This window comes from Salmo trutta, chromosome 30 (genome assembly GCF_901001165.1).
Source record: "Salmo trutta chromosome 30, fSalTru1.1, whole genome shotgun sequence".
NCBI lineage: Eukaryota > Metazoa > Chordata > Actinopteri > Salmoniformes > Salmonidae > Salmo > Salmo trutta.
This window is the reverse complement of record NC_042986.1, coordinates 13,609,516-13,631,939: the sequence shown is the minus strand read 5'-3', so window position 1 is coordinate 13,631,939 and position 22,424 is coordinate 13,609,516. Positions and strand designations below refer to the sequence as shown.

Genomic DNA, 22,424 nt, shown 5'->3' with positions numbered 1-22,424 from the left:
CAGAAATGATACCAATATTCTACCCTTTATTGTATTTTTTATTTCCCGGCTATGGCAGTAGCTATGCCATTTTACCCTAGAGACAGTTCTTTATCTGCATCGACCACATCACGACAATGACTCATTGCATTTCAGTATTTGCATCCGTTATTCTTATATGTCCGGATTAAATTTTTTTTATTTAACCTTTATTTAACCAGGTAGGCCAGTTGAGAACAAGTTCTAATTTACAACTGCAACCTGGCCAAGATAAAGCAAAGCAGTACGCCAAAAAACAACAGAGTTACACATAGGATAGACAAAAGTACAGTCAATAACACAATAGAGACATTTGTATACAGTGTGTGCAAATGGAGTAAGGAGGTAAGGCAATAAATAGGCCATAGTAGCAAAGTAATTACAATTTAGCAAATTAACACTGAAGTGATAATGTGCAGATGACGATGTGCAAGTAGAAATACTGGTGTGCAAAAAAAGTAAATAAAAACAATATGGGGATGAGGTAGGTAGTTGGGTGGGCTATTTACAGATGGGCTATGTACAGCTGCAGCGATCGGTAAGCTGTTCAGATAGCTGATGCTTAAAGTTAGTGAGGGAGATATAATTCTACAACTTCAGCGATTTTTGCAATTCGTTCCAGTCATTGGCAGCAGAGAACTGGAAGGATGGGCGGCCAATGTGGGTGTTAGCTTTGGGTATGACCAGTGAGATATACCTGCTGGAGCACGTGCTATGGGTGGCTGTTGTTATGGTGACCAGTGAGCTGAGATAAGGTGGGGCTTTACCTAGCAAAGACTTATAGATGACCTGGAGCCAGTGGGTCTGGCGAAGAATATGTAGCGAGGGCCAGCCGACGAGAGCATACATGTCACAGTGGTGGGTGGTATATGGAGCTTTGGTTACAAAACGGATGGCACTGTGATAGACTGCATCCAGTTTGCTGAGTAGAGTGTTGGAGGCTATTTTGTAAATGACATCACCGAAGTTGAGGATCGGTAGGATAGTCAGTTTTACAAGGGTATGTTTGGCAGCGTGAGTGAAGGAGGCTTTGTTGCGAAATAGGAAGCCGATTCTAGATTTAATTTTGGATTGGAGATGCTTAATGTGAGTCTGGAAGGAGAGTTTACAGTCTAACCAGACACCTAGGTATTTGTAGTTGCCCACATATTCTAAGTCAGAACCGTCCAGAGTAGTGATGCTAGTCGGGCGGGCAGGTGCAGCGATCGGTTGAAGAGCATGCATTTAGTTTTACTAGCGTTTAAGAGCAGTTGGAGGCCACGGAAGGAGTGTTGTTTTGGCATTGAAGCTCGTTTGGAGGTTTGTTACACAGTGTCCAAAGAAGGGCCAGATGTATACAGAATGGTGTTGTCTGCGTAGAGGTGGATCAAGGAATCACCAGCAGCAAGAGCAACATCATTGATATATACAGAGAAAAGAGTCGGCCAGGGAATTGAACCATGTGATACCCCCATAGAGACTGGCAGATAACCCATGATAATTGAATGAGATTCTATTCTTTGCAATAAACTTTGGTTTTATATTTTGCTAAATTACATAATAAAAGATAAATAGGTTTCTGTGAAGCCTGTTATTATGAGGAAGTGAGTGGGGGCTAGATATTTAATGAGACTGGTTTCCAGGCTTGCCAGGTTTAGGCATATTTCTAGCCAATGCCCATACAAGGCCTGAACGAGTCCAAACATTTTTCACAGGAAGAGAGGTGTTTGCCACATTTATCCAATAGGTGTCTTCATAATGACAATCTAAATAAATCTGGTAAAATTGCTTTACCTTGTTCACAGCATTTCTCCCTTTATTGGTTCATCACACCAAATTATTTAATCTGAACTATAGAAGTGATTTATAGTGAATGGGTGGCAGGTAGTTTAGTGGTTAGAGCGTTGGACTAGTAACTGAAAGGTTGCAAGATTGAATCCCTGAGCTGACAAGGTAAAAATCTGTCGTTCTGCCCCTGAACAAGGCAGTTAACCCACTGTTCCTAAGCCATCATTGTATATAAGAATTTGTTCTTAACTGACTTGCCTAGTTAAATAAAGGTGAAATGAAATGCTGTTAACACAATGTTAAACATTGTGAAATAGTTTTAATAGAAGTCACATTTCTCTAAAATAATCATATTTTCAACGAGTATAAAAATTGAAAAGCCCCCAAAGTTTTTGGCTTATTTTATTCCACAAAAATGTCAATTAGTGTGGCTGCAGCCTGATGTCCCAGTAATCCATCCCTCTGGAGCAAGATGGAAAGGAAAGAGAGAGGAGATCCATCATGAGTCCAGTACATCAAGAGTTTTTATTATTTTTATTTAACCTTTATTTAACTAGGCAAGTCAGTTAAGAACAAATTCTTGTTTACAATGACGGCCTACCCCGGCCAAACCCAGACGACGCTTGGACAATTGTGCGCCGCCCTATGGGACTCCCAATCACAGCCGGATGTGATACAGCCTGGAATAAAACCAGGGACTATAGTGACGCCTCTTGCACTGAGATGCAGTGCCTTAGACCACTGCGCCACTCGGGAGCCCGAGTTTTAATGGTTCGTTTTATTCTACTATTAATCAATCGCTACTATTATAATTTGATAGTCAGTTATGGAGTTAATCGGTTCTTCTCTGTGCCGCTGCGCGTCACTCCTCTGACTTCAACTTCCTGGCCAATGTTAGCTAGCTTGCTGCATACAGGGCTCGAGACAAACTTTTTTCATCACCATCTCAGAATCATCCTGAAGTGAAGATGAACACTCCCAAATTAATGTAAAAAAAAAAAATCTTCATGTTTTGATATGCCAACATGGGTCTACTCATAGGACCTAGGTCATTCACAGTGATTTAAAAGTCTAATAAAAGTAGCCTACTACTGAAATAGATAAATGGGGATGTCAACTGAGCCAGAAATTCACATAAAACATTTCTTGCCTCTAAAAAATGCCAACATTGGAATAATATTTAATATGTCACTTTTTGGGCGACATGATAAATTCACCTAGAAATTTGAGCTATAGATATCATTCTCATTGAAAGCAAGTGTTAGAAGCGGTAGATCTGTTCTGTGCTCTATTTCTATGCTTCCCATTCTTAAGGGAAAACTCCACCCAAAACTATATTTTGGTCTTTGTTTCATTAGTCCATTGTTGACATAGTCCGAAAATGTTTTGCTTGTCAGCACTCAAGTTTTGAAGATATATAACTTTCAAAAAACAGAAATGATCCCATATGATGGATTTTGCATCATACGGGATGATTTCTGTATTTTGAAAATTTACATATATTGAAAACTTGAGTAGTGTGTAGCTAGTTAGTACTACTTAATTAGTTCATTGTTCTCACATCACATGTCATGACTGCCTGCTGCAGCGCTCTCTCAACACCATTGACTGTGCTCAACACACACACACCTTCTGCCCTCCCCACCAATCACTGACTCACTCAGCAACAGCCTGCATCACTGACTGATAGTCTGCAGTAGCAGGTCACAGTGAAATTAATAAAACATACAAATAAAAAGTGGTGCAATTTAGATGTAGCAACCAATACACTTTCACCCGCAACATCGTTTTCAAAGTAGCCCAATTTCTGTCTTCTCATCTATGACCTCTACCACTGTAAATAGCTTACATGATTCAAACATGATCATTTTTTTCTACAAATCTCTACCCCAAATGATTGTAATGTTACCTGAATTTAGTACTATTGGTTTGGAATACAGAGCTTTTTACTTATGAGTTTGTGTGTTGTGTAAACAATGACTTAGCTTGTGAATCTGACATCAATCACCATGACTTCTATTCCACCCATGACAAGTAAGTGGGACATGTCATTTTTGTGCTAGAGATTTGCCATTTTATGTGGCACTTATTTCACAAAGACAAAATACATTTGGTGATATTTGAAGTCAGCGTGTCAATAAAATACTGTAACCATATTTTCCTACGGAGTTGATGATGCCCAACCCTTTTCGTGACGGCTCTGTTGTTTACCTCTGATTATTAAGACATTGCGTAATGTCATATAGATTCAGAAATTAAACTTAGGCATTACTTGAGGTTCTGGCATGTTTCAGTGTAGCCATTCATACAGATTATTTTGTCATAACACAGTTCACATTGCAGTTTCACAAGTTTATACTAGCACAGCCTACAGTATTAAACAGATTGTTTGTTCCAATGCTTTGTCTTCAGCAACAGAGATGAGTCCTACAACGTCACTTCCCACACATACAGACTTTCCTGTCATTGGAGGTAGGCCTCATTTATTTGGACAATTTTCTTTTTACTTCACTATGACAAAGAAAATAAAAAGAGAACTGGCAAAACCCTGTCTTAAATTATCTATCATTAGCTAAACTTCACAGTCCCTATTCTAAAAGCAGTTGACTCTCTCCAGTGGTCATCGTAGTTGTACTGCTGATGCTAGCTGGCCTGGGTTTCCTTCTCCATCGGTACTTGTGCCACAACAAAGGTGCCTACAGAACCACAGGAGAACCTGCCCCGGTGGAAGACCCTGATCAGACCCACGGTGAGATTGTAACTGACGAAAATGAGTACTTCATTTGAACTTGATGGAAGGATGAAAAGAAGGAATGCGAGGAGAACAGTTTGTGGGCGTTAACAAAATGTTATGTGCCAAACTGAGAGGAAACAGGAAAATGACAACCATCTTTGAAGGCCATCTACAGTATTTCTGCGGTCTTGAGGAAAACCTACATAGATTTTACCCAAGAAAACACTCACTTATAGGCACATAAGCTGGGCAGGAGATGAGATGCATTAGTTAAAGAGGTCTGTGTGTGCACACTGATGGACTACGTAACAGTTGTGTGTACATAAGAGATCGTTGTGGAACACTGGTGGATGGAAGACTTCATGAGATTCTTGCGGGTAAATGTCTTAAGATGGCATCATAAATATGCCTCCATTTCAGTGTCATCACAATTCAGTTATACATCTGCTCCCCATGTCACCTCTGAAGGCTTTTCATTTTTGTTTTACTTTTTCTGTATTTAATGAGTATCTCGGGGTGCTAAATGTATTTGGTGATCAGTAGAAGGCACTGATGAAATTGTATTATTCTTATGCCATTATCCATACTTTACCAGTTGGTCAAAACTGTAAGGATTTTACTATTGTTTTTCTGGGCAGCAAAATGGGAAATGTTGTATTGAATCTATTACTATTACCAGTTAGAGATTGTATGATCTTATTGAAGTATCTGCCAAAGGTAGTAAGTGACATGACAGACCTCAAGACTGCAGGTCAGATATGGCAATAAAGCTTTTTCCTTTTTTCACTCATTGTTGAATGTCCTTACAGCTTATAAGTGATAGGTGGATAGAACAAATATGTATTTCATACAAGGCTAAAGTTGTTCATTTTCATCACAGGGAAGGTATTTATGCAGTGTAAACATTTCTTAAACTCTTACGATTCATACAGGGCCACTTGAGCTGCTTGACAGTCCTGATGCTTGTCAACAAAAAAAATCAAAATGACGGAGAAGAACTCGGAACAGGTAGCATTTCAACTGTCCAAAATATATTTTACTCTATAAAAAAACATGAAGTGCACCAAAGTTACTTTGCAAAGAGTTCTTTCTTCCAGACGCATGTTTCAGCAAACCAAAGTGACTCATCTCCTTAATCTTAAAAGAAAGTGTACCATAGACCATCAAATCACTTTAATACATATCCATATTATAAAAATGTTAAGAGAATCCCTGAACTATAAATGTCCATAAATCCTTTTACTCCACACTGGCTGTGGTTGGCATGGCATCTACTGGTAAGCATTACAGTACATCATATTGCTGGGTCTAAGCCACCATTATGTGCTACATTAAAAAATAGCCAGGTCTTGGACAGAAAGAAAACAAAAAAATGTAACATTTGAAGGAATATATTTTTGTGTTTACATTTTGAAAGCTGTGACCATTTTTAAACGGTATGAAGCATCAGCGTGTATTTGGGAACGGGATACACATTTACAGCTGTGCAAAATATGAGTGACATGATAACCATGTTTGGAATGGTGGCTGGTCATGTGATCAGTGTTACCAAGAACAGATGCAGTCTGATAATACATGTGCAAACAGGTCACATGCTTGGCTAGCAGTTTACCAGACAGCTGGTCAACTGACCAAAGTGACCTGGAATTCACATTTCAGTGAAGACTACTTCTATCAAACTATCAAATCTAGGCTATTATGTCAGATACCCAGTGACATTCATTTCTATCTGAACAGGAGGAAAAATAAAAACCTCAAGGAATCATGTTTCAACCAAAATATTAAATTCTTGTATGCAGACATGGTCTCACAAACTAGATCAAACCTAGTGTTAGATATTTATTAAAGTTTATACAGTAGTTTAATTAGCAGCACAAGTGTATTGGAAAATAAACTGTGTCAACAGTTGTAAGCTCCACTGATGCAATGCATATTTTTATTTATAAGAAAATGTTCAGAAATAATGTGGTTTAACACAATATTAAACAAATTGGGAACCATAAGCAAGTGATTTTCTGCAGTCCTAAAACATTTAGGAACACCCCCCTTTTGGAGTGAAAGTACATTTAAATGAATTCTAAAAAAGTTGGACAGCAAAGAGTAACATGCATAGCACTGTATTTGCAGGTTATTAGCATTTGTACTAAAAACAAGTAGCAAAATCTATTTCCAGCAGTGCACATAAATTAATGCTTGTGGTATTTCTATAAAAATTAGCAATGATACATCTTTACAAAAATCAAAATTGTACAGAGCAAAAGTGCAAAAAAGCATGCAGAACCACCTAGTCACATTTACATTAAACATTTAAGCACCCCATTAAAAAATACAGCAACAGCAATGCTGGATCGAAGGTCTTAATTAAGTACCATCAAACTCATCACTGCATCCTTAAATCTGATGTTTGCTTTTCAAAATGTGCCATATTTCAATTACTATAATTATAAGTCACAACCAAACATTTACTAGTGCAGTCTAGACCATTTCTTTGGTACAACCAGCTAATTGGTTATACTAACATTAACTAATAATTAATTCAAACAAATCACTAAGATGTGCCCGAAAGTGATAAATATTTAAAGTAAACAAACCGGTTACATTGTAATTGAACCCTCACAGTCCTTATAATGAAGGATTAAAGTAAAGTGTTTAACTCTTAATAACCCCCTGATCTTAGATGATTCTCGTTTACATGACAGTGCTTTTAAGTGTTTAAGAACAGGTGGGTGTCATTTTTTTTAACTTAAGGAAACCAAACACTGGGATGATGTACAAGTCTGGGTATCCGATTTAGGGGGGAAAAAAACTAAAACGGCAAAAATTAAAACCAATAACTGCACAAATGTAAAGCCAACCAACCCTTTCGATGATCCAAATCTCAACTTCATTCTCAGTATTTTAAGTTAATTTGCTTTTAAGTGACGGTGCTCTTTGGGACGCCGATTATGTTCATCTACGGTTGCCCAAGAAGGTACAGTAAACCACCATGGCATGATATAATCTGGTAATCATTTTGTGATCCATTCTTGTTTGGGTTCTTGTTGTTTAACATACCAGTATTCTATTATACTACAGCACGCGTCTATTTGATCTGATTGAAATTAATCCAGTGGTCGCAGAAACTGATTTTAGATGGGTCAACTGGGCCTATTCAACATGCCATGCAACAGTGAAAACTAAAGTATATATGATGCTCTACTTGGATCAGTAGCACTCTTTGTGAGGAAGACATTAGGCCAAGTCCAACGAGTGTTTATAAACATGAACATTAGTTATCAAGTACAAAATGGTGACAGTGTTAAGAGTGTAGATTGATGTCATGCATTAAAAAATAAAATATAACCAGTAACATGTGAAATGTGTTTTGACCTAAGACAGCAGCACTATCCTTGTAAGGTCAGGAAACCAGTTCAGCAGCCCAAATTATGAATCAGTAATTAAGACTGTTTTGCTTCCAAAGTGGAGTACTGTACCTTTTATCAGGGCTTTAAAATATTACATTCCGTTAGGTGATATCAGTATCCCCGAAAGGGGTTGGTGGATGGGACAGGAGAGGGCATCATCATTTTGAATGAGGGAGAGGAGTAAGGGGAGGGTTGCGGAAAACGCTGGCTGTTACCAGATGGTGTACCCGCCATTGGAGCCACCCACGAAGAAGTTGTTCTTGCGCTGTGTCATCATGACGTTGGCACCCTGCATGGCGGCCAGCTGAGCTGCATTAGGCATGTGGCCAGGAGGTGGGGGCTGTGATGCGTTTAGGTGAGGGGGAAGAAATAGTCACATACATGAGTAACTTTACCAATATCTGTTAATCAATTACACAGGATATATATTTATTATATATAATATGAACATTGATTTATGATATAACCACATGACATTGTGTAACATAGGCCTGGGGTGTCAAACTCAATTCCTGGAAGGCTGAGTGTTGGCAGGTTTTCGCCCCTCCCTTGTACATATTAAGGTAATTGATTACTTCCCCTCATCAGGTTGTCTAGATCTTAATTGGTCACTTATTAAAAGGAAATAACAAAAACCAGCAAATTCACTGTCATCCAGGAATTGATTTTGACACCCCAGATATAGCCTAGGCATTTTGAGGATACTCACTGGGATGGAAGCACTGTTGCTTTGACCAAAGCGAGCACCAGCATCATATCCTCCCTCCACTAGCACAGTGGAGCCAGGGGGATACATGGCTCCCATGGGGTAGTACGCCATGGGGACGTTGTGGCCCATTGGTCCAACAGCCATGGACTGGGGCAGTTGCATGTACATCTGAGTGCCAGGGTACTGAGACATTTGCTGTAGCTGGCCAGCCTGAGATGGGTGCACATACCTGGGCTGATAGATCTTTGGCGTAATGGAGAACATATGAAAAGGGGAGAGTTAGAGACAGTCGGTCAGTGCGTTTGTTTTGATATGATTGGGAATATTCTTCACGAAAGTAGATAACATGTTTATTCCAAGTGTAAATGGCTACCTCAGAGTATGCAGGTGGGGCGTCTGAATAAGGTGGTGCCTGGGGAGACACTTGCATAGCAGGTGGGTAGATGGGTGCACTACTCTGCTGAGGGTACACAGCTTGCTGGGGATAGGAACCTGTGATACACAAAACAATATTCTACTATTATCAATACGCACACTTGCTTTGTTTAAATCAATCATTACACAATAGCAAAACATTGAGGGCTAACGTCGTTTGTTAATCTACTACCTACCGGTCTAATTAAATAAACGTAGCTAACATAACATGCATAAAATACTTAATTCATCAATAATGATTACAGTTAGCTAGCTAAGTAAATATTGTCACAACAAAACACGTACCCAACTGACAAAATAGTGACTATGACAAGTCCTAGACCTAATTGCAAAAGCTAACTGGATAGTGGTATTGAGGTCAGAGTACGCGGCTACAAGCTAAGTAGCATGTAGTAACTACAGCAAGCCTTCTAACGTTGCGTATTGGGTAACATTAGCTAGCCGGCTACTTACATGTCGACTCCATCACGATTTAGACAGCAGTATCTACCTTAGTGGTTTGTCTAATTTATAATGAAAAGGAAAATACGTCGGTCAAGTAAACATTTTAGTCTCGCTTGTTAGCTGGCTAACTAACCCTTAGCCGCTGTTGTTAGATAGCTAGCATGTGAGCTAATACAGTGGTTGTGGACGTTAGCTAAATTACCTTTGTTGTTCATTGTCCTGAATTGGTGTGTAGTTTAATGCGTCGAATACAATTATTCTGAAGTTAAAAGTATTTTATATAAGGACCGTTTGAAACCAAAAAACGAGATTACAGTTCAGAGTTACGTGACCGTTCACTTCCTTGTTTTTCACTAGATTTGTGTTGTGATGGTTGATGCAATTACGTCATATGTACTTAGCCACGCCCATTCTAGGGGTGAAAGTGCGTGCGCTGTGTAAATTGTTTTACATTACCTAACTGGTTCAATTTACTTTGTTGTTTTCTTTATATTTAATAAATGTTCCATGACATTGGATAAATGGGCACTGAAGGTGCTCAACCAGACCTAGATATAAACTGTTCAATAACATTCAAGATAATAAGATAACCAGCAGGTATATATCTCTGGTCACCCCCAAAGCCAATTCCTCCTTCAGCCGCCTCTCCTTCCAGTTCTGTGCTGCCAATGACTGGAACGAACTACAAAAATCTCTAAAACTGGAAACACTTATCTCCCTCACTAGCTTTAAGCACCAGCTGTCAGAGCAGCTCACAGATTAGTGCACCTGTACATAGCCCATCTATAATTTAGCCCAAACAACTACCGCTTTCCCTACTGTATTTATTTATTTATTTAGCTCCTTTGCACCCCATTATTTCTATTTCTACTTTGCACTTTCTTCCACTGCAAATCTACCATTCCAGTGTTTTACTTGCTATATTGTATTTACTTCGCCACCATGGCCTTTTTTTTGCCTTTACCTCCCTTAACTCACCTCATTTGCTCACTTTGTATATAGACTTATTTTTCTACTATATTATTGACTGTATGTTTGTTTTACTTCATGAGTAACTATGTGTTGTTGTATGTGTCAAACTGCTTGCTTTATCTTGGCCAGGTCGCAATTGTAAATGAGAACTTGTTATCAACTTGCCTACCTGGTTAAATAAAGGTGAAAAAATAAATATATTTGCTTTACGTTTCCGGCTGTTTATTCTGCTAGTCTTCAAATACTTCCTAGTCTAATAACCTATTTGATGTTGATCATTATAAAAAATAATTGGTTGCTTTTCTGATCCATAAGAAAACAATTGGGGGTACCTCACCACATCATCACTAATGCGCACCAGAGTGATGATATGGAGGATGATATAGCAATTTGATTCAAAATCTTTTCATACACTATTCTGATCATTAAGTGACAGTTAGTAAATTCTTGGCAGGAATATTTCAGCTTCGATGATAGAGGACATTGTGATTTAACAGACAGTAGAGAGCACTTGCCATGGGGCTAATTAAAGATTCAAAAAGCTCAGCTCTCCCTTTGAGCTCCATGGCAATACACTACAAATGCATGCAAATGCCAGTGTCTGCCAGCTGGCAAGAAAAATAGAGCGAAAACACACCAAGGTCTATTCCTCCAAGAGAAATGCAGTGAAAAATGGTGCTCAGCATAGTAGGTCATATATAATCAATCAATACTCTATACCAATGGTACATGTGATATGTGACAACAGGTTACAATTATCTAATGAAAACAGAAATCCTTAGTATTTAGGGAAACAATTTATGCTCATGAGTGTGCCCCATCTGTCCAATGAAGTAATTACTTCTGGACAGTATTTCTAGACCAGAGGACCCTTTTTGACCTCATGGGGGAAAAGTTTATCGTAGTCTCTTTGCTGCTACATTATATTCTGTACCACAGATAAAAAAATATAATTAAAAAGGCCAACGTGCTAAATAACTATACTTTTAAAGATGCACTTTCCCTTTAAGGCAGCCATGGCTCCTCTCAAGTCGAGACCGACATTTTTCAATGCAAGATATCCCTTGCATAAATTATGTTCATGACGTAGGGCAAAAGGCCAGATTTGTTGTAATATTGGGGGTATTTTCCATTGGTCTTTACAGCAGAAGTCGATTTTAGATGGTATCTTGAGGAATATAGGTCTTCTGAATTGTAGTAGCGAAGGGACCGTCATTAAATATTAAGAAAGAAAGGATCTTCACGTTGCCAACCCTCCTTATCAATGCAAATGCCTCTTTTGTGTGCAGCCATAGCGCCTATCTGGAGCGGTGAGATGAATTTTTTATTATATGTGACTAAAACAAACTGTGGCAAAGATTTTTAAAAGAGGAGAACCTCAGAAAATAAGACACATTTACGGTAAGTTGCTTTGCTTTGCTTTCAGTTTAAGACTTCCATCCGCTATAGCGCGACGAAATGGCGAGAGGAAATTCGTTTTTTTTCTTAATATGCAATGTTCTTAATTAGCATAATTTATATATTTATGATAAAGAGAGGGAAATACATAAAATGCAGACCCCAGGCATGGAATAGCGGGTGATTTTTGTCGCGGCATATTTTATGGGTAACATCGTGTCCTCAAATAAGTACACGGCGATACTTTTATTGCGGCTAGATTGGGGGTGGTGAACGGGGATCAACACCTGCTGAAGTTCTGACAGATCTATAATTTCTGTGTTGGAGTGTGCTGCGCGGCACTGATCTTTTTGATGTTACGTTAAAATATTTGATAATCGAACAGCCATTTTTCAGCTGTTATCATTGTAGAAAGCTAGATGTTTTGGGCGGACATACTGTAGGAGGGCCTATCTTCTAGGGCTAGGCCACCTATTATCAAGAAGCTGCCTATTCTTGGTGCATTATTCATATGTTTAATTTGACACAGACTTTGCCTTTATGAAAAATCAAGTCATAAAGTATATTATTACTGTGTGTGTGTGCACCCCTGTAGTCCCCAGTACAAGTAGGCCTACACTGTGTCCAGACTAATTCTCCTCGTTGTGGCTTCTATTTCTAGTGCTGTCACTTTTGAGGGATCATATGGTTAGTTGTTTTTATACTCTTTAACTTACGAATGGGCAACTTTGATGGGGGTGGGGGCCACAAAAAATCGGAACTCATCATGAGGGGCCACAGTGGCTCGCGGGTCTGTGTACTGACATCCATACACATGCCGTCAGGGCCTTTTTGGGGCCCGAAGCGAAATATTCTAACTCAACAGAAAGTTGAGACCCCGAATGTCTCCCCACCCCCAACCCAAAATAAATATACATACAGTACCAGTCAAAAGTTTGGACACACCTACTCATTCAAGTGTTTTTCTTTATTTTGACTATTTCATACATTGTAGAATAATAGTGAAGACATCAAAACTATGACATAACACATGGATTTATGTAGTTACCAAAAAAGTGTTAAAGAAATCAAAATATATTTTATTTGAGATTCCTCAAAGTAGCCACCCTTTGAATTGATGACAGCTTTGCACACTCTTGGTACTCTCTCAACCAGCTTCACGAGGAATGCTTTTCCAACAGTCTTGAAGGAGTTCCCACATTTGCTGAGCACTTGTTGGCTGCTGTTCCTTCACTCTGCAGTCCAACTCATCCCAAACCATCTCAATTGGGTTGAGGTCAGGTGATTGTGGAGACCAGGTTATCTGATGCAGCACTCCATCACTCTCCTTCTTGGTCAAATAGCCCTTACACAGCCTAGAGGTGTGTTGGGTCATTGTCCTGTTGAAAACAAATGATAGTCCCACTAAGCGCAAAAATCTGGAACCAAAAATCTCATATTTGGACTCATCAGACCAAAGGACAGATTTCCACCGGTCTAATGTCCATTGCTCGTGTTTCATGGCCCAAGCAAGACTCTTCTTCTTATTGGTGTCCTTTAGAGTGGTTTCTTTGCAGCAATTCGACCATGAAGGCCTGATTCATGCAGTCTCTGAACAGTTGATGTTGAGATGTATCTGTTACTTGAACATTTATTTGGACTGCGATCTGAGGTGCAGTTAAATCTAATGAACATATCCTCTGCAGCAGAGGTAACTCTGGGTCTTCCTTTCCTGTGGCGGTCCTCATGAGAGCCAGTTTCATCATAGCGCTTGATGGTTTTTGCGACTGCATTTGAAGAAACTTTCAAAGTTCTTGAAATTTGCCGTATTGACTGACCTTCAATGACTTAAAGTAATGATGGACTGTCGTTTCTCTTTGCTTATTTGAACTGTTCTTGTCAAAGTATGGACTTGGTCTTTTACCAAATAGGGCTGTTTTCTGTATACCACCCCTAGCTTGTCACAACACAACTGATTGGCTCAAATGCATTAAGAAGGAAATTAATTATTTTAACAAGGCACATTGAAATGCATTTCAGGTTACTACCTCATGAAGCTGGTTGAGAGAATGCCAAGAGTGTGCAAAGCTGTCATCAAGTCAAAGGGTGGCTACTTTGAAGAATCTCAAATCTAAAATATATTTACATTTTTGTAACACTTTTTTGGTTACTACATGATTCCATATGTGTTATTTCATAGTTTTGATGTCTTCACTATTATTCTACAATGTAGAAAATAATAAAAATAAAAATAAACCTTGAATGAGTAGGTGTGTCCAAACTTCTGACTGATACTGTAGATGGAAAACACAATTCACATAGGCTAGCCTAATACCTGGTAGTTTTTATGGTACAGTATTTTCTTCTTTCTTAGAATGTCAAGACAGTGACTGCTTGGTGGTGAGAGCACTGAACCATGGACCTTCAGGATCTCCCTGCTGCTGACACACACCTCACTGTCAATGAACAGGTACCACTAACCTCAATGTCAACACTACCTGATATCACGTTAGTAACACACCCCTGTCCAACTTTAAAAATCTGTGTTGCCTCTCCTTCATAGTCCTCTGTTGTAAGCTGTTGCCACCTCCATGTCACCATGTATTTGGAATGATTAACCCCACACGGTCATCTTGAAGTTGATATACTGTATGTTCACTCCGGCTGTGTCCTTTACACTCATAGTCAGCAAACTAAAGCAATTTATAATTTTTTATTACGAGGGGAGCTCTCAGAAAGCATTGCTTGAGATACTTGTTGGCTGATGCTCTTTGTTGTAGTTTTGTTGTACTGATGTTTTTTTTCCATTTGTGGGCTTTTGTCTTGGTTCATTGTGTCCTAACGTGTGTGTGCTTGGCCTCTCTGTTGTTCTCCTTAGCCATTCACTGTCTGACTGCAGACATTTTTTTCAGCCATTAGGTTCCTGCACATTGAAATTCCTTACCAAAAACAACCAGGTATGCTTTCAGTCTCTCTGTCTGCACCTTGCCCTCCAGCTCAGGTTTTCTGTGCCTCTCCTTTACATCTTTCATGGCTGCATCCACGCATGCATCATGTCTTTGCTTTGTTATATTTACTAATAATATACACATTGGATTATTAGTATAAGGAAATGGATAGGGAGTAGCTGACCACCATTGTTGACAAAAACGATGACAGGTTATGCTCCTATGGCATGGTTTTGCACGTGTAAACTCATGTTCTGTTCTACAAGTAACCAATAGACATTGTCTTCTACCTGGGTTGTCTCAGTAGATAGAGACCGACTGGTATGGCAACATCTAATCATTTGAATGGAGTAATACTGAGCCTAGCCTGGATGTATATGCCTTATAATTATATTATTACTACACAATTAAATATATTCCTGGTCATGGCTCAGAGCAAAAACATTTCCGCTGCTGAGAATAGGTGATGAGTCATTTATTGTGTAGTTGCGTGACTTGTGCTTGTATTCCAATTAAGCTTATCTCAGCAGGAGTGCTGATCTACGACCAGGTCTCTCATTTCCATGTAGTCTTATTCATATGATCTAAAAGGTGAAACTGATCCTAGATCAGCACCCCTACTCTGAGACACTTTTTTATAATGAGCCCTGGTCTTGTGTTCTGCTGCACAGGTGATAGTGATGTCTGGTCATGAGACGATCCGTGTCCTGGAAGTGGAGGTAGATCAAGCCTCTCTTCCATCCTCAGTGCCTGATGGGAGGACTGATTCGGGGGGTGAGGATGTGAGTAATCAGGCTAAGCAACCTGAGGCAGGAACACAGGACAGCCCGCCAGCACCCCACAACACTGGGGGAGTAGGTGAGCCCTTTGTAGGATACCGATATGGTAGGTTAGAGTCCATGCAATACAGGTTAAACTGCATCTTGTTTAATGCTGCAGTGTAAAAATGTTTTAACATTTACGTCATTTTAAGAGTGATGTGTGGTGTGAGCTGATGGTAGACAAACACAGTGTGTTCTCTCTCTGTGCTGTCAGTGCTGGGGGACCAGGTGGTGGCTGTCGATTCTGCAGCCTCTGCTGTCCAGACTCTTGCTCAGACTGCAGTTCCCATCAGTGTCTCCCTGTCGCAGCCACAGGCCACCATGCCCATCACTGTGCAGAGCTTGCAGGGCTGTCAACAGGTGAGAACAATTAAACAAACAAAAACATTGTGTCATGTGTGGTTCCTTCATCTGCCAATAATTTTGATCCTATTTATTTCTCACCCCTCTTCCTAAAAAAACCCATCCTCCTTCCATGTAGGTCCTGACCCAGGATGGTCTGGCCACTCTGATGACAGGGATGATGGCCCAGACAGGCTCCCTGGGCCAGCCCCTGCTCATCCCCCTCAGCATGGCAGGGTCCATGGGGGGCCAAGGCCTGGCTGTCCTCACCTTCCCCACCAGCAACGTAGCCACACTCCCTGGCCTTTCAGCTGCCAGCCAGTCCGGAGGCCTCCTCAAACTACCCTTTGCCGGCTTGCAAGGCTTACAAGGCTTGCAAAGTAAGACGGCAGAGATACACACTTCACAGAATGTGAATCTCTGCATTAATCCACATTGAATCAACAGTCAATAGTTTTTTGGCTACCACATGGTGGACAGTGATGCTTTATCTGTATGTGTTTGGGTTCTGCTTTCCCAGCAGCCACTGTGCTAAACCCTGTCCAGACCCAGCAGGCGGTTTTCCAGTCTCAGACAGCATCACTACAGCAGGTCCAGGCAGCTATGCAGCAGGCTCAGCAGAACACGCAGGTGGCTGCAGCACAACTGACCCAGGCCATGCCGTCCGTCTCTCAGCCCAGTGTGTCTGTGTCAACACTCCAGTCTGCAGGCCTCTCCATCAACCCTGCCATTGTAAGAATGTGTTTCTGTATTGTCGTGTATGTGAGTTAACCCTTTACACTCGTGGAAATTGGCCTACAGCATATGGATGGGGCTAAATTGAAATGTTTCTTAGAGAATAAATATGAAAAGTGTGGGAACAATTTGGAGACAATGGGACAATTATTAGACCAAAGTTGAGGACACAACAGTTCACCTGACACAAGACTGTATTCAAACATTACACTGGTCATTTTATGTGTATTTCCTATGTAATTTCAATGCACTTTCAGGACTCTAAGAAGAGTCTTCAACAAAAAGGTGTTTTTTTTATCTCTCCTAGCTGTGGCTTTGAGGAACTAGAGCAAGCACACTTGTTTTGTTTGGAACAGAACACTGCATCCCCGCCATTACCGTTGTTGTTTACACAATCCAAAGACACCCCGTTATAAATCGCCGTCTGGGTCGGGTGGGCATCATTTGAAAGCTTGTTCTATTGCCAACATGACTAAGTTATAAAATACGATCTTACAGTGTAAGGCTTTCACAGGGCAATTCAGAGAAATGGATCGTAATTTTGGTGCGCATAGAAAGGAGTCTTGTATGCATTCAGGTGCATATTCTACAGCGAATTTTCATCACAATAGACAAACAGGATCATTCTATTCAGAACAACCCAGGGTATGACACCATGTCATCTTGTAACTGTACATCAAACATAATAGTTGTCACTGTATATGACATGAGTTTTACACTCTTCGAAGAAAAGGTGCTATATGAAATTTGAAAGGGTTATTCGGTTGTCCCCCTAGGAGAACCCTTTGAAGAACCCTTTTTGGGTGCAGGTGGAACCCTTTCTACAGAGGGTTCTACATGGAACCCAAAAGGGTTCTATCTGGAACCAATGAGGGTTCTCCTATGGGGACAGCCGATTAACTGTTTTGGAACCCATTTTTCTAAGAGTGTATGATATGAAAATGGGAAGTGCTCATTGGGACTCATGGGTGTTTGGTTTGCTTGTATGACATCAAAGTGGTATTTATTATAATCCTCAACGTCTCATCTTTCAAAATACATTGAGTCCTCTTAATTTACAGCATTTCCTTCACTCAGACGACAACAAATGTGTAAAAGTTGCCCAATTAGCGGTAGGAGGGGGGCAACTTCTTGTCGCATGCGGTGCTCAAGTTCAGAACGGCTGTCAGTCAAACCCATACAGAGCTGTGAAGCGCAGAGCCTGAACTCTGACGTAATTTATAGCATGTTACTATACAGCTACAGCATTCTAATTTAGGCGCTTGTCAGTTCCCAAATCTGCAATTTCCAACCTGTATACAGGTACGTGTGTAAAGGGTTAACGGGATGTGCGTGTTCTGACCTCCGTGTGTTTTGGATTGCTGATCAGCAAGCCATGTTTTTTACTTTCAAGTTTGTATAACTTGAGCAGATGGCTTAATATTTCCTTGTTGTTCATCTACACTGTTGAATATATTGTACCTTGTATTCAAAATGATGACATTATCGATAGTAGAACAATATGTTCTGGATGCCTCCGTTTCTCTCCTCTCAGATCAGTGCTGCGTCTCTAGGGGCTCAGCCTCAGTTCATCAGCTCCCTCACTTCCACTCCCATCATCACCAGTGCCATGTCTGGAATCACCAGCCAGATCATCACCAACGCACAGGGACAGGTGGGTTATATTGCAAACATAACCACCAAGCAAACATGCTCACTATTTTTCAAGGATCAAAATAACAATCACACAATTTCAACTAATGTGTTATGACTGTTATTATAGATTTATAAACTTCTATTTATCTTAAAGTTGATAGTATTATGATAATCAGTTAATAAAGGACTTATAAACTATTTATACATTATTTTGTATAGTGTTACTAATAAATACATTCCCTAATTCTCTAAATGTGTCCTCCAGGTGATTGGAACCATCCCCCTGATGCTGAACCCTGCCTCACTGACAGGAGGGGCTGCTACTCAGGCTCTGAATCTCCAGGGCTTTCAAGGCCTGCAGGTCCAGACAGTCCAGCCACAGCTGGTTCTGAACAACCAGGGCCAGATCATTGCCACCATAGGAAATGGACCTGCTACAGTCCCCACTTCTGCTGCTGTTATTCCCAAGCATAATGTTCCTGTGACATTCTCGAAGCCCAGCACCCAGGTACCCCTCTCCACCAATTTTGACCTTATGAGTGCTCCATCAGAATTTCTGAAAAATTGGAAATGCTGTTTTTATGTGGTGTTGGTTGAAATTGGTTTAATGTGAGAATGGTGAGTCTTTTTCGCCTTTTGGATGTTACCAGTAATCCATTGCTGACAGAAATTTCCCCTCAGGCTCAGGTAACTGTTACGCAATCACCTGTGGTCATCGCCCCACAACCGTTTACAATGAAGACAGTCACTCCGATCTCCTCCTCAGTCCCTATCACCTGTGGAGACACACCCACCGTGGGCCAGCTCGTCAGCAGTACGTGGTTCACATTTTACATTTTTTAAATGAATTAAATCCTATATTTAACCAGGGAAGTCACATTGAGATTTACATATTTTTCAAGTGAACCCGGCCAAGGAAAAGCAGCAGCTTCTCTCGAAACATAGAAATATCTACCTACCTACTTGCAAAAAATATCTATCTTCTCTGTCTATTCTCATTTTTAGAGCCACAGCAAGGGTGCACGGATGAGGAGGGCATTAATCTGGAAGAGATTCGAGAGTTTGCCAAGAACTTCAAGATCCGCCGGCTGTCCCTGGGGCTGACGCAGACACAAGTGGGACAGGCCCTCACGGCTACAGAGGGCCCGGCCTACAGCCAGTCTGCCATCTGCAGGTAAACTCCTCTGGTCTACTGGGTGGGGGTGGTTGCAGGCATCACAGTAGAAGTTTTCTGAAATCCATTCTATCAAATATGATAAATAGTGTACGTTGGTGTGCTATGGACATTGTAGTTCAAGGGTTATATTTTGAAAGTGTTGATACTATAGTAGGAATGTTACAGGATAGTAGCTCTGACACTTAAATAAAGGTATTATTTGAAAGAGTAGATGTGGGGTTCAATCTGGTTGATCAGAGGCTATCGTGTTATTCGTTTCTAAATTGTTGCTTCTTGCAGGTTTGAGAAGCTGGACATTACACCCAAGAGTGCTCAGAAACTGAAGCCCGTGCTGGAGCGGTGGCTGGCCGAAGCAGAGCTATGGAACCAAAAGGGTCAGCAGAATTTGATGGAATTTGTGGGTGGTGAGCCGTCCAAGAAACGCAAGCGTCGCACCAGCTTCACCCCGCAGGCCATCGAAGTGCTCAACACCTACTTTGAGAAGAATGCCCTGCCCACGGGACAGGAGATTACGGAAATCGCTAAGGAGCTCAACTACGACCGTGAGGTTGTCCGTGTATGGTTCTGCAACAGGCGGCAGACACTGAAGAACACCAGCAAGATCAATGTGTTTCAAGTTCAGCCTTAAGCCTGTGCAGTAAGCGGACGTTGACTAGTAGGAAAGTTGGAAGGACAGCATAATCAGCTCAAGAAAAACGTTTTGTAAAGACTGTAACACAGTCAACCTTAGTAAGTAAAAAAATTATATGGACTTTGGGAAGGAAAAGGACACTGAATGACACTTGAACTGAGACTTACTATATGGACATAGAAAACTCAGTTATCTCCTTTTGTTTTGATGTGTGTGTGTGGGGGAGTGAAAGAAAGACATTGCATGTGAAATGTGATTGGGTTAATGTTCACAGACCGTTTATTGTCAGTTTGACAACCTCTTGTTTCATTTATTGATATATCATGCCATTTATAAAGCAATGGCTAGAATTTTGATACACCTGGTTTTATACACTTACCATACAGTTTTGTAAGTGGCTGTCTATGAATTTTATAGCAATGGCCTCTGAAGATATTTGCTTACAGTTGTACAACATCCAATCAATCTGTTCTGATATTATGCAGGTGCCACCAAAAATATAGGTTTGTAACTGGTACGTACAATATTTGTGCGTCTAACTTTCTCACTCATCATTATTCACGATTCATTCAGGATTATCCGTGATCATGGTAGAAGTGTTTAGAAACATTATTTTCTTATTTACAATAACAGTTACTCCAAAATGAAACAATACATTATTTACCATTAATTTCTATTTGGCATAAAATAATCTGAAACACAACCAAAACATAAACAGCAAATGCATCCAAAAGCAATGCCCCTTTGTTTACCATAGTAAAGGTGGTCATTTTGGATTAGTTCATCTATAAAGCCACGCATATTATTTCAAATAGTTAACGGATGTCAGCCCTGCATGGTCCACCAGCAGACGTCACACAGTGAAGAGATTAAAACATTGCCTGTCTCAATTGAGCCAGGTGTCAGTGTGGTTTAATGTGTACTGTATATTGAGAATACTTACATGACAAAAATTATCTAATTAATCAAATTGATTGAATAATAAAACTTGACTATGTGAATTAATTGATTCATATGTTGTAGTTTTTGGTTTGTTATTATTAATGTATATGAAATACGGATTCTTAGCTAAAAGGAATGGTATTTTAGGGACAAACAAAATTGAAGGAACTAATGGCTTCCCTGCCCTTTTCTATAACCTCGTAATTGTTTGCACTTTAGAGATAACTTATCTCAAACAAGATAACTAATGAAAAGCCTTGAGTGCAGTCGACTGCAATGGAAAGGATACAGCTTTGTAGGCTGGCAAAAGCTAAATTAAGTGTATTACATTTGGAAATCTATAATGTTTATTGTTCTAGAAAATGTTTAATCTTCATTGGTTTTTATGTCTGGTCTATCCAACATATTTGAAAATGTAGCAAATGACAACTGGTTAACCAGCATATTTAAGTGGTTGATAATGTTTTGCTTGACATACATACGCTAACATTTTTTAATGGTCAAACTTCTATGCGTAATGAGCATCAATTTTGTAAGGTTATCTTAAGCCAGTATGGTACATGACTGAATGAGAATAAACTACAATACTTGGTCCTTTGTGGTCCCAAATGAATATAATTCATATTCTGATGTTTGTCTAAGTCTGTGATATGCCATGCTGAACCGTGTAATTCATTTGTTCCCCATAATTGCCTTTTAAGATTGATATTATGTTTTCAGAGAGGAAGAAAATAACTGCTATATGAATCATGTGTTATGTTACAGAACTGCCATTTCCGAGGTAGCTATAACCTAAAATGTTTTTTTAGGATTCTCCCCAGTGAATTGTCTTTTGTCTGAATAATTTTGAGATGACAGAATGCAAATGCAAATCCAATGTCAACACAGTTTAATAGTGTGGTTTTCAGCTTTTAACTATATCACACATTTTGTTGATGTTGGGCATAACAAATATTATTTACACTTGTTGTATAAGGTGTGCAGTATAGAACCAGCAATACATCCGAATAGATGAGGTCATGAGAGTGACTATTATGTGATTTTTGATCTGGGCATTCTCTGCCAAATAAAGGCTTACTGAACACTGTCTGTGTCTTTTATTGTCTTGACTTGTGACTTAAAAAATAGGTCTAAATCACACAATAACAATCCCTTGTCCTTTCTCTAGACCTTAACCCCTTGCTTATGACATCTCTAGTAAAAATTATTTGTGGGTCTAGCCTTTCAAAGGGATTCAGTCATATTTCACACATATCCAGTCTCTTCAGAGCCACAAATACCATAGAGAATGATAGAGGACTCTTCTTTGTATCTGTCCAAGTATGGCGTCTGT

General features: G+C 39.9%; 2 protein-coding genes across 8 annotated transcripts; one reads left to right on the top strand and one right to left on the bottom strand.

Annotated features, from left to right (window-relative positions):
* Nucleotides 1-6,344: 6,344 nt before the first annotated feature.
* On the bottom strand, nucleotides 6,345-9,896 carry dazap2 (DAZ associated protein 2). The gene is made up of 4 exons (XM_029722824.1): nucleotides 9,714-9,896; nucleotides 9,006-9,124; nucleotides 8,633-8,875; nucleotides 6,345-8,263 (listed from the first exon to the last, which is right to left on the bottom strand). The coding sequence occupies exons 1-4, from the start codon at nucleotides 9,724-9,726 to the stop codon at nucleotides 8,135-8,137; spliced, it is 504 nt and encodes a 167-aa protein (XP_029578684.1). The 5' UTR covers nucleotides 9,727-9,896; the 3' UTR covers nucleotides 6,345-8,134.
* Nucleotides 9,897-11,467: 1,571 nt separating this feature from the next.
* Nucleotides 11,468-22,178, top strand: LOC115167994 (POU domain, class 6, transcription factor 1). Of its 7 annotated transcripts, none has more exons than XM_029722819.1 (12): nucleotides 11,468-11,884; nucleotides 14,235-14,330; nucleotides 14,773-14,817; nucleotides 15,480-15,693; nucleotides 15,844-15,989; nucleotides 16,111-16,351; nucleotides 16,495-16,703; nucleotides 18,202-18,360; nucleotides 18,607-18,849; nucleotides 19,023-19,155; nucleotides 19,347-19,515; nucleotides 19,798-22,178. In XM_029722819.1, the coding sequence occupies exons 2-12, from the start codon at nucleotides 14,277-14,279 to the stop codon at nucleotides 20,144-20,146; spliced, it is 1,962 nt and encodes a 653-aa protein (XP_029578679.1). In that variant the 5' UTR covers nucleotides 11,468-11,884; nucleotides 14,235-14,276; the 3' UTR covers nucleotides 20,147-22,178. The 7 variants fall into 7 exon arrangements, with proteins under 7 accessions (XP_029578679.1, XP_029578678.1, XP_029578677.1 ...); XM_029722818.1 differs by having other exon boundaries at nucleotides 11,469-11,793; nucleotides 16,492-16,703; XM_029722817.1 differs by having other exon boundaries at nucleotides 11,469-11,884; nucleotides 16,492-16,703.
* The last annotated feature ends 246 nt before the right edge of the window (nucleotides 22,179-22,424 follow it).

Coding starts and splice junctions, on each gene's coding strand:
- dazap2 (XM_029722824.1), bottom strand. Junction 8,876..9,005: donor CCCCACCTGCATACTCTGAG/GTAGCCATTTAC, acceptor ATTACGCCAAAG/ATCTATCAGCCCAGGTATGT. Junction 8,264..8,632: donor GCAACAGTGCTTCCATCCCA/GTGAGTATCCTC, acceptor AACGCATCACAG/CCCCCACCTCCTGGCCACAT.
- LOC115167994 (XM_029722818.1), top strand. CDS start 14,277: ATGGACCTTCAGGATCTCCCTGCTGCTGACACACACCTCACTGTCAAT. Junction 15,694..15,843: donor CTTTGTAGGATACCGATATG/GTAGGTTAGAGT, acceptor CTGTGCTGTCAG/TGCTGGGGGACCAGGTGGTG. Junction 16,352..16,491: donor AGGCTTACAAGGCTTGCAAA/GTAAGACGGCAG, acceptor CTGCTTTCCCAG/CAGCCACTGTGCTAAACCCT.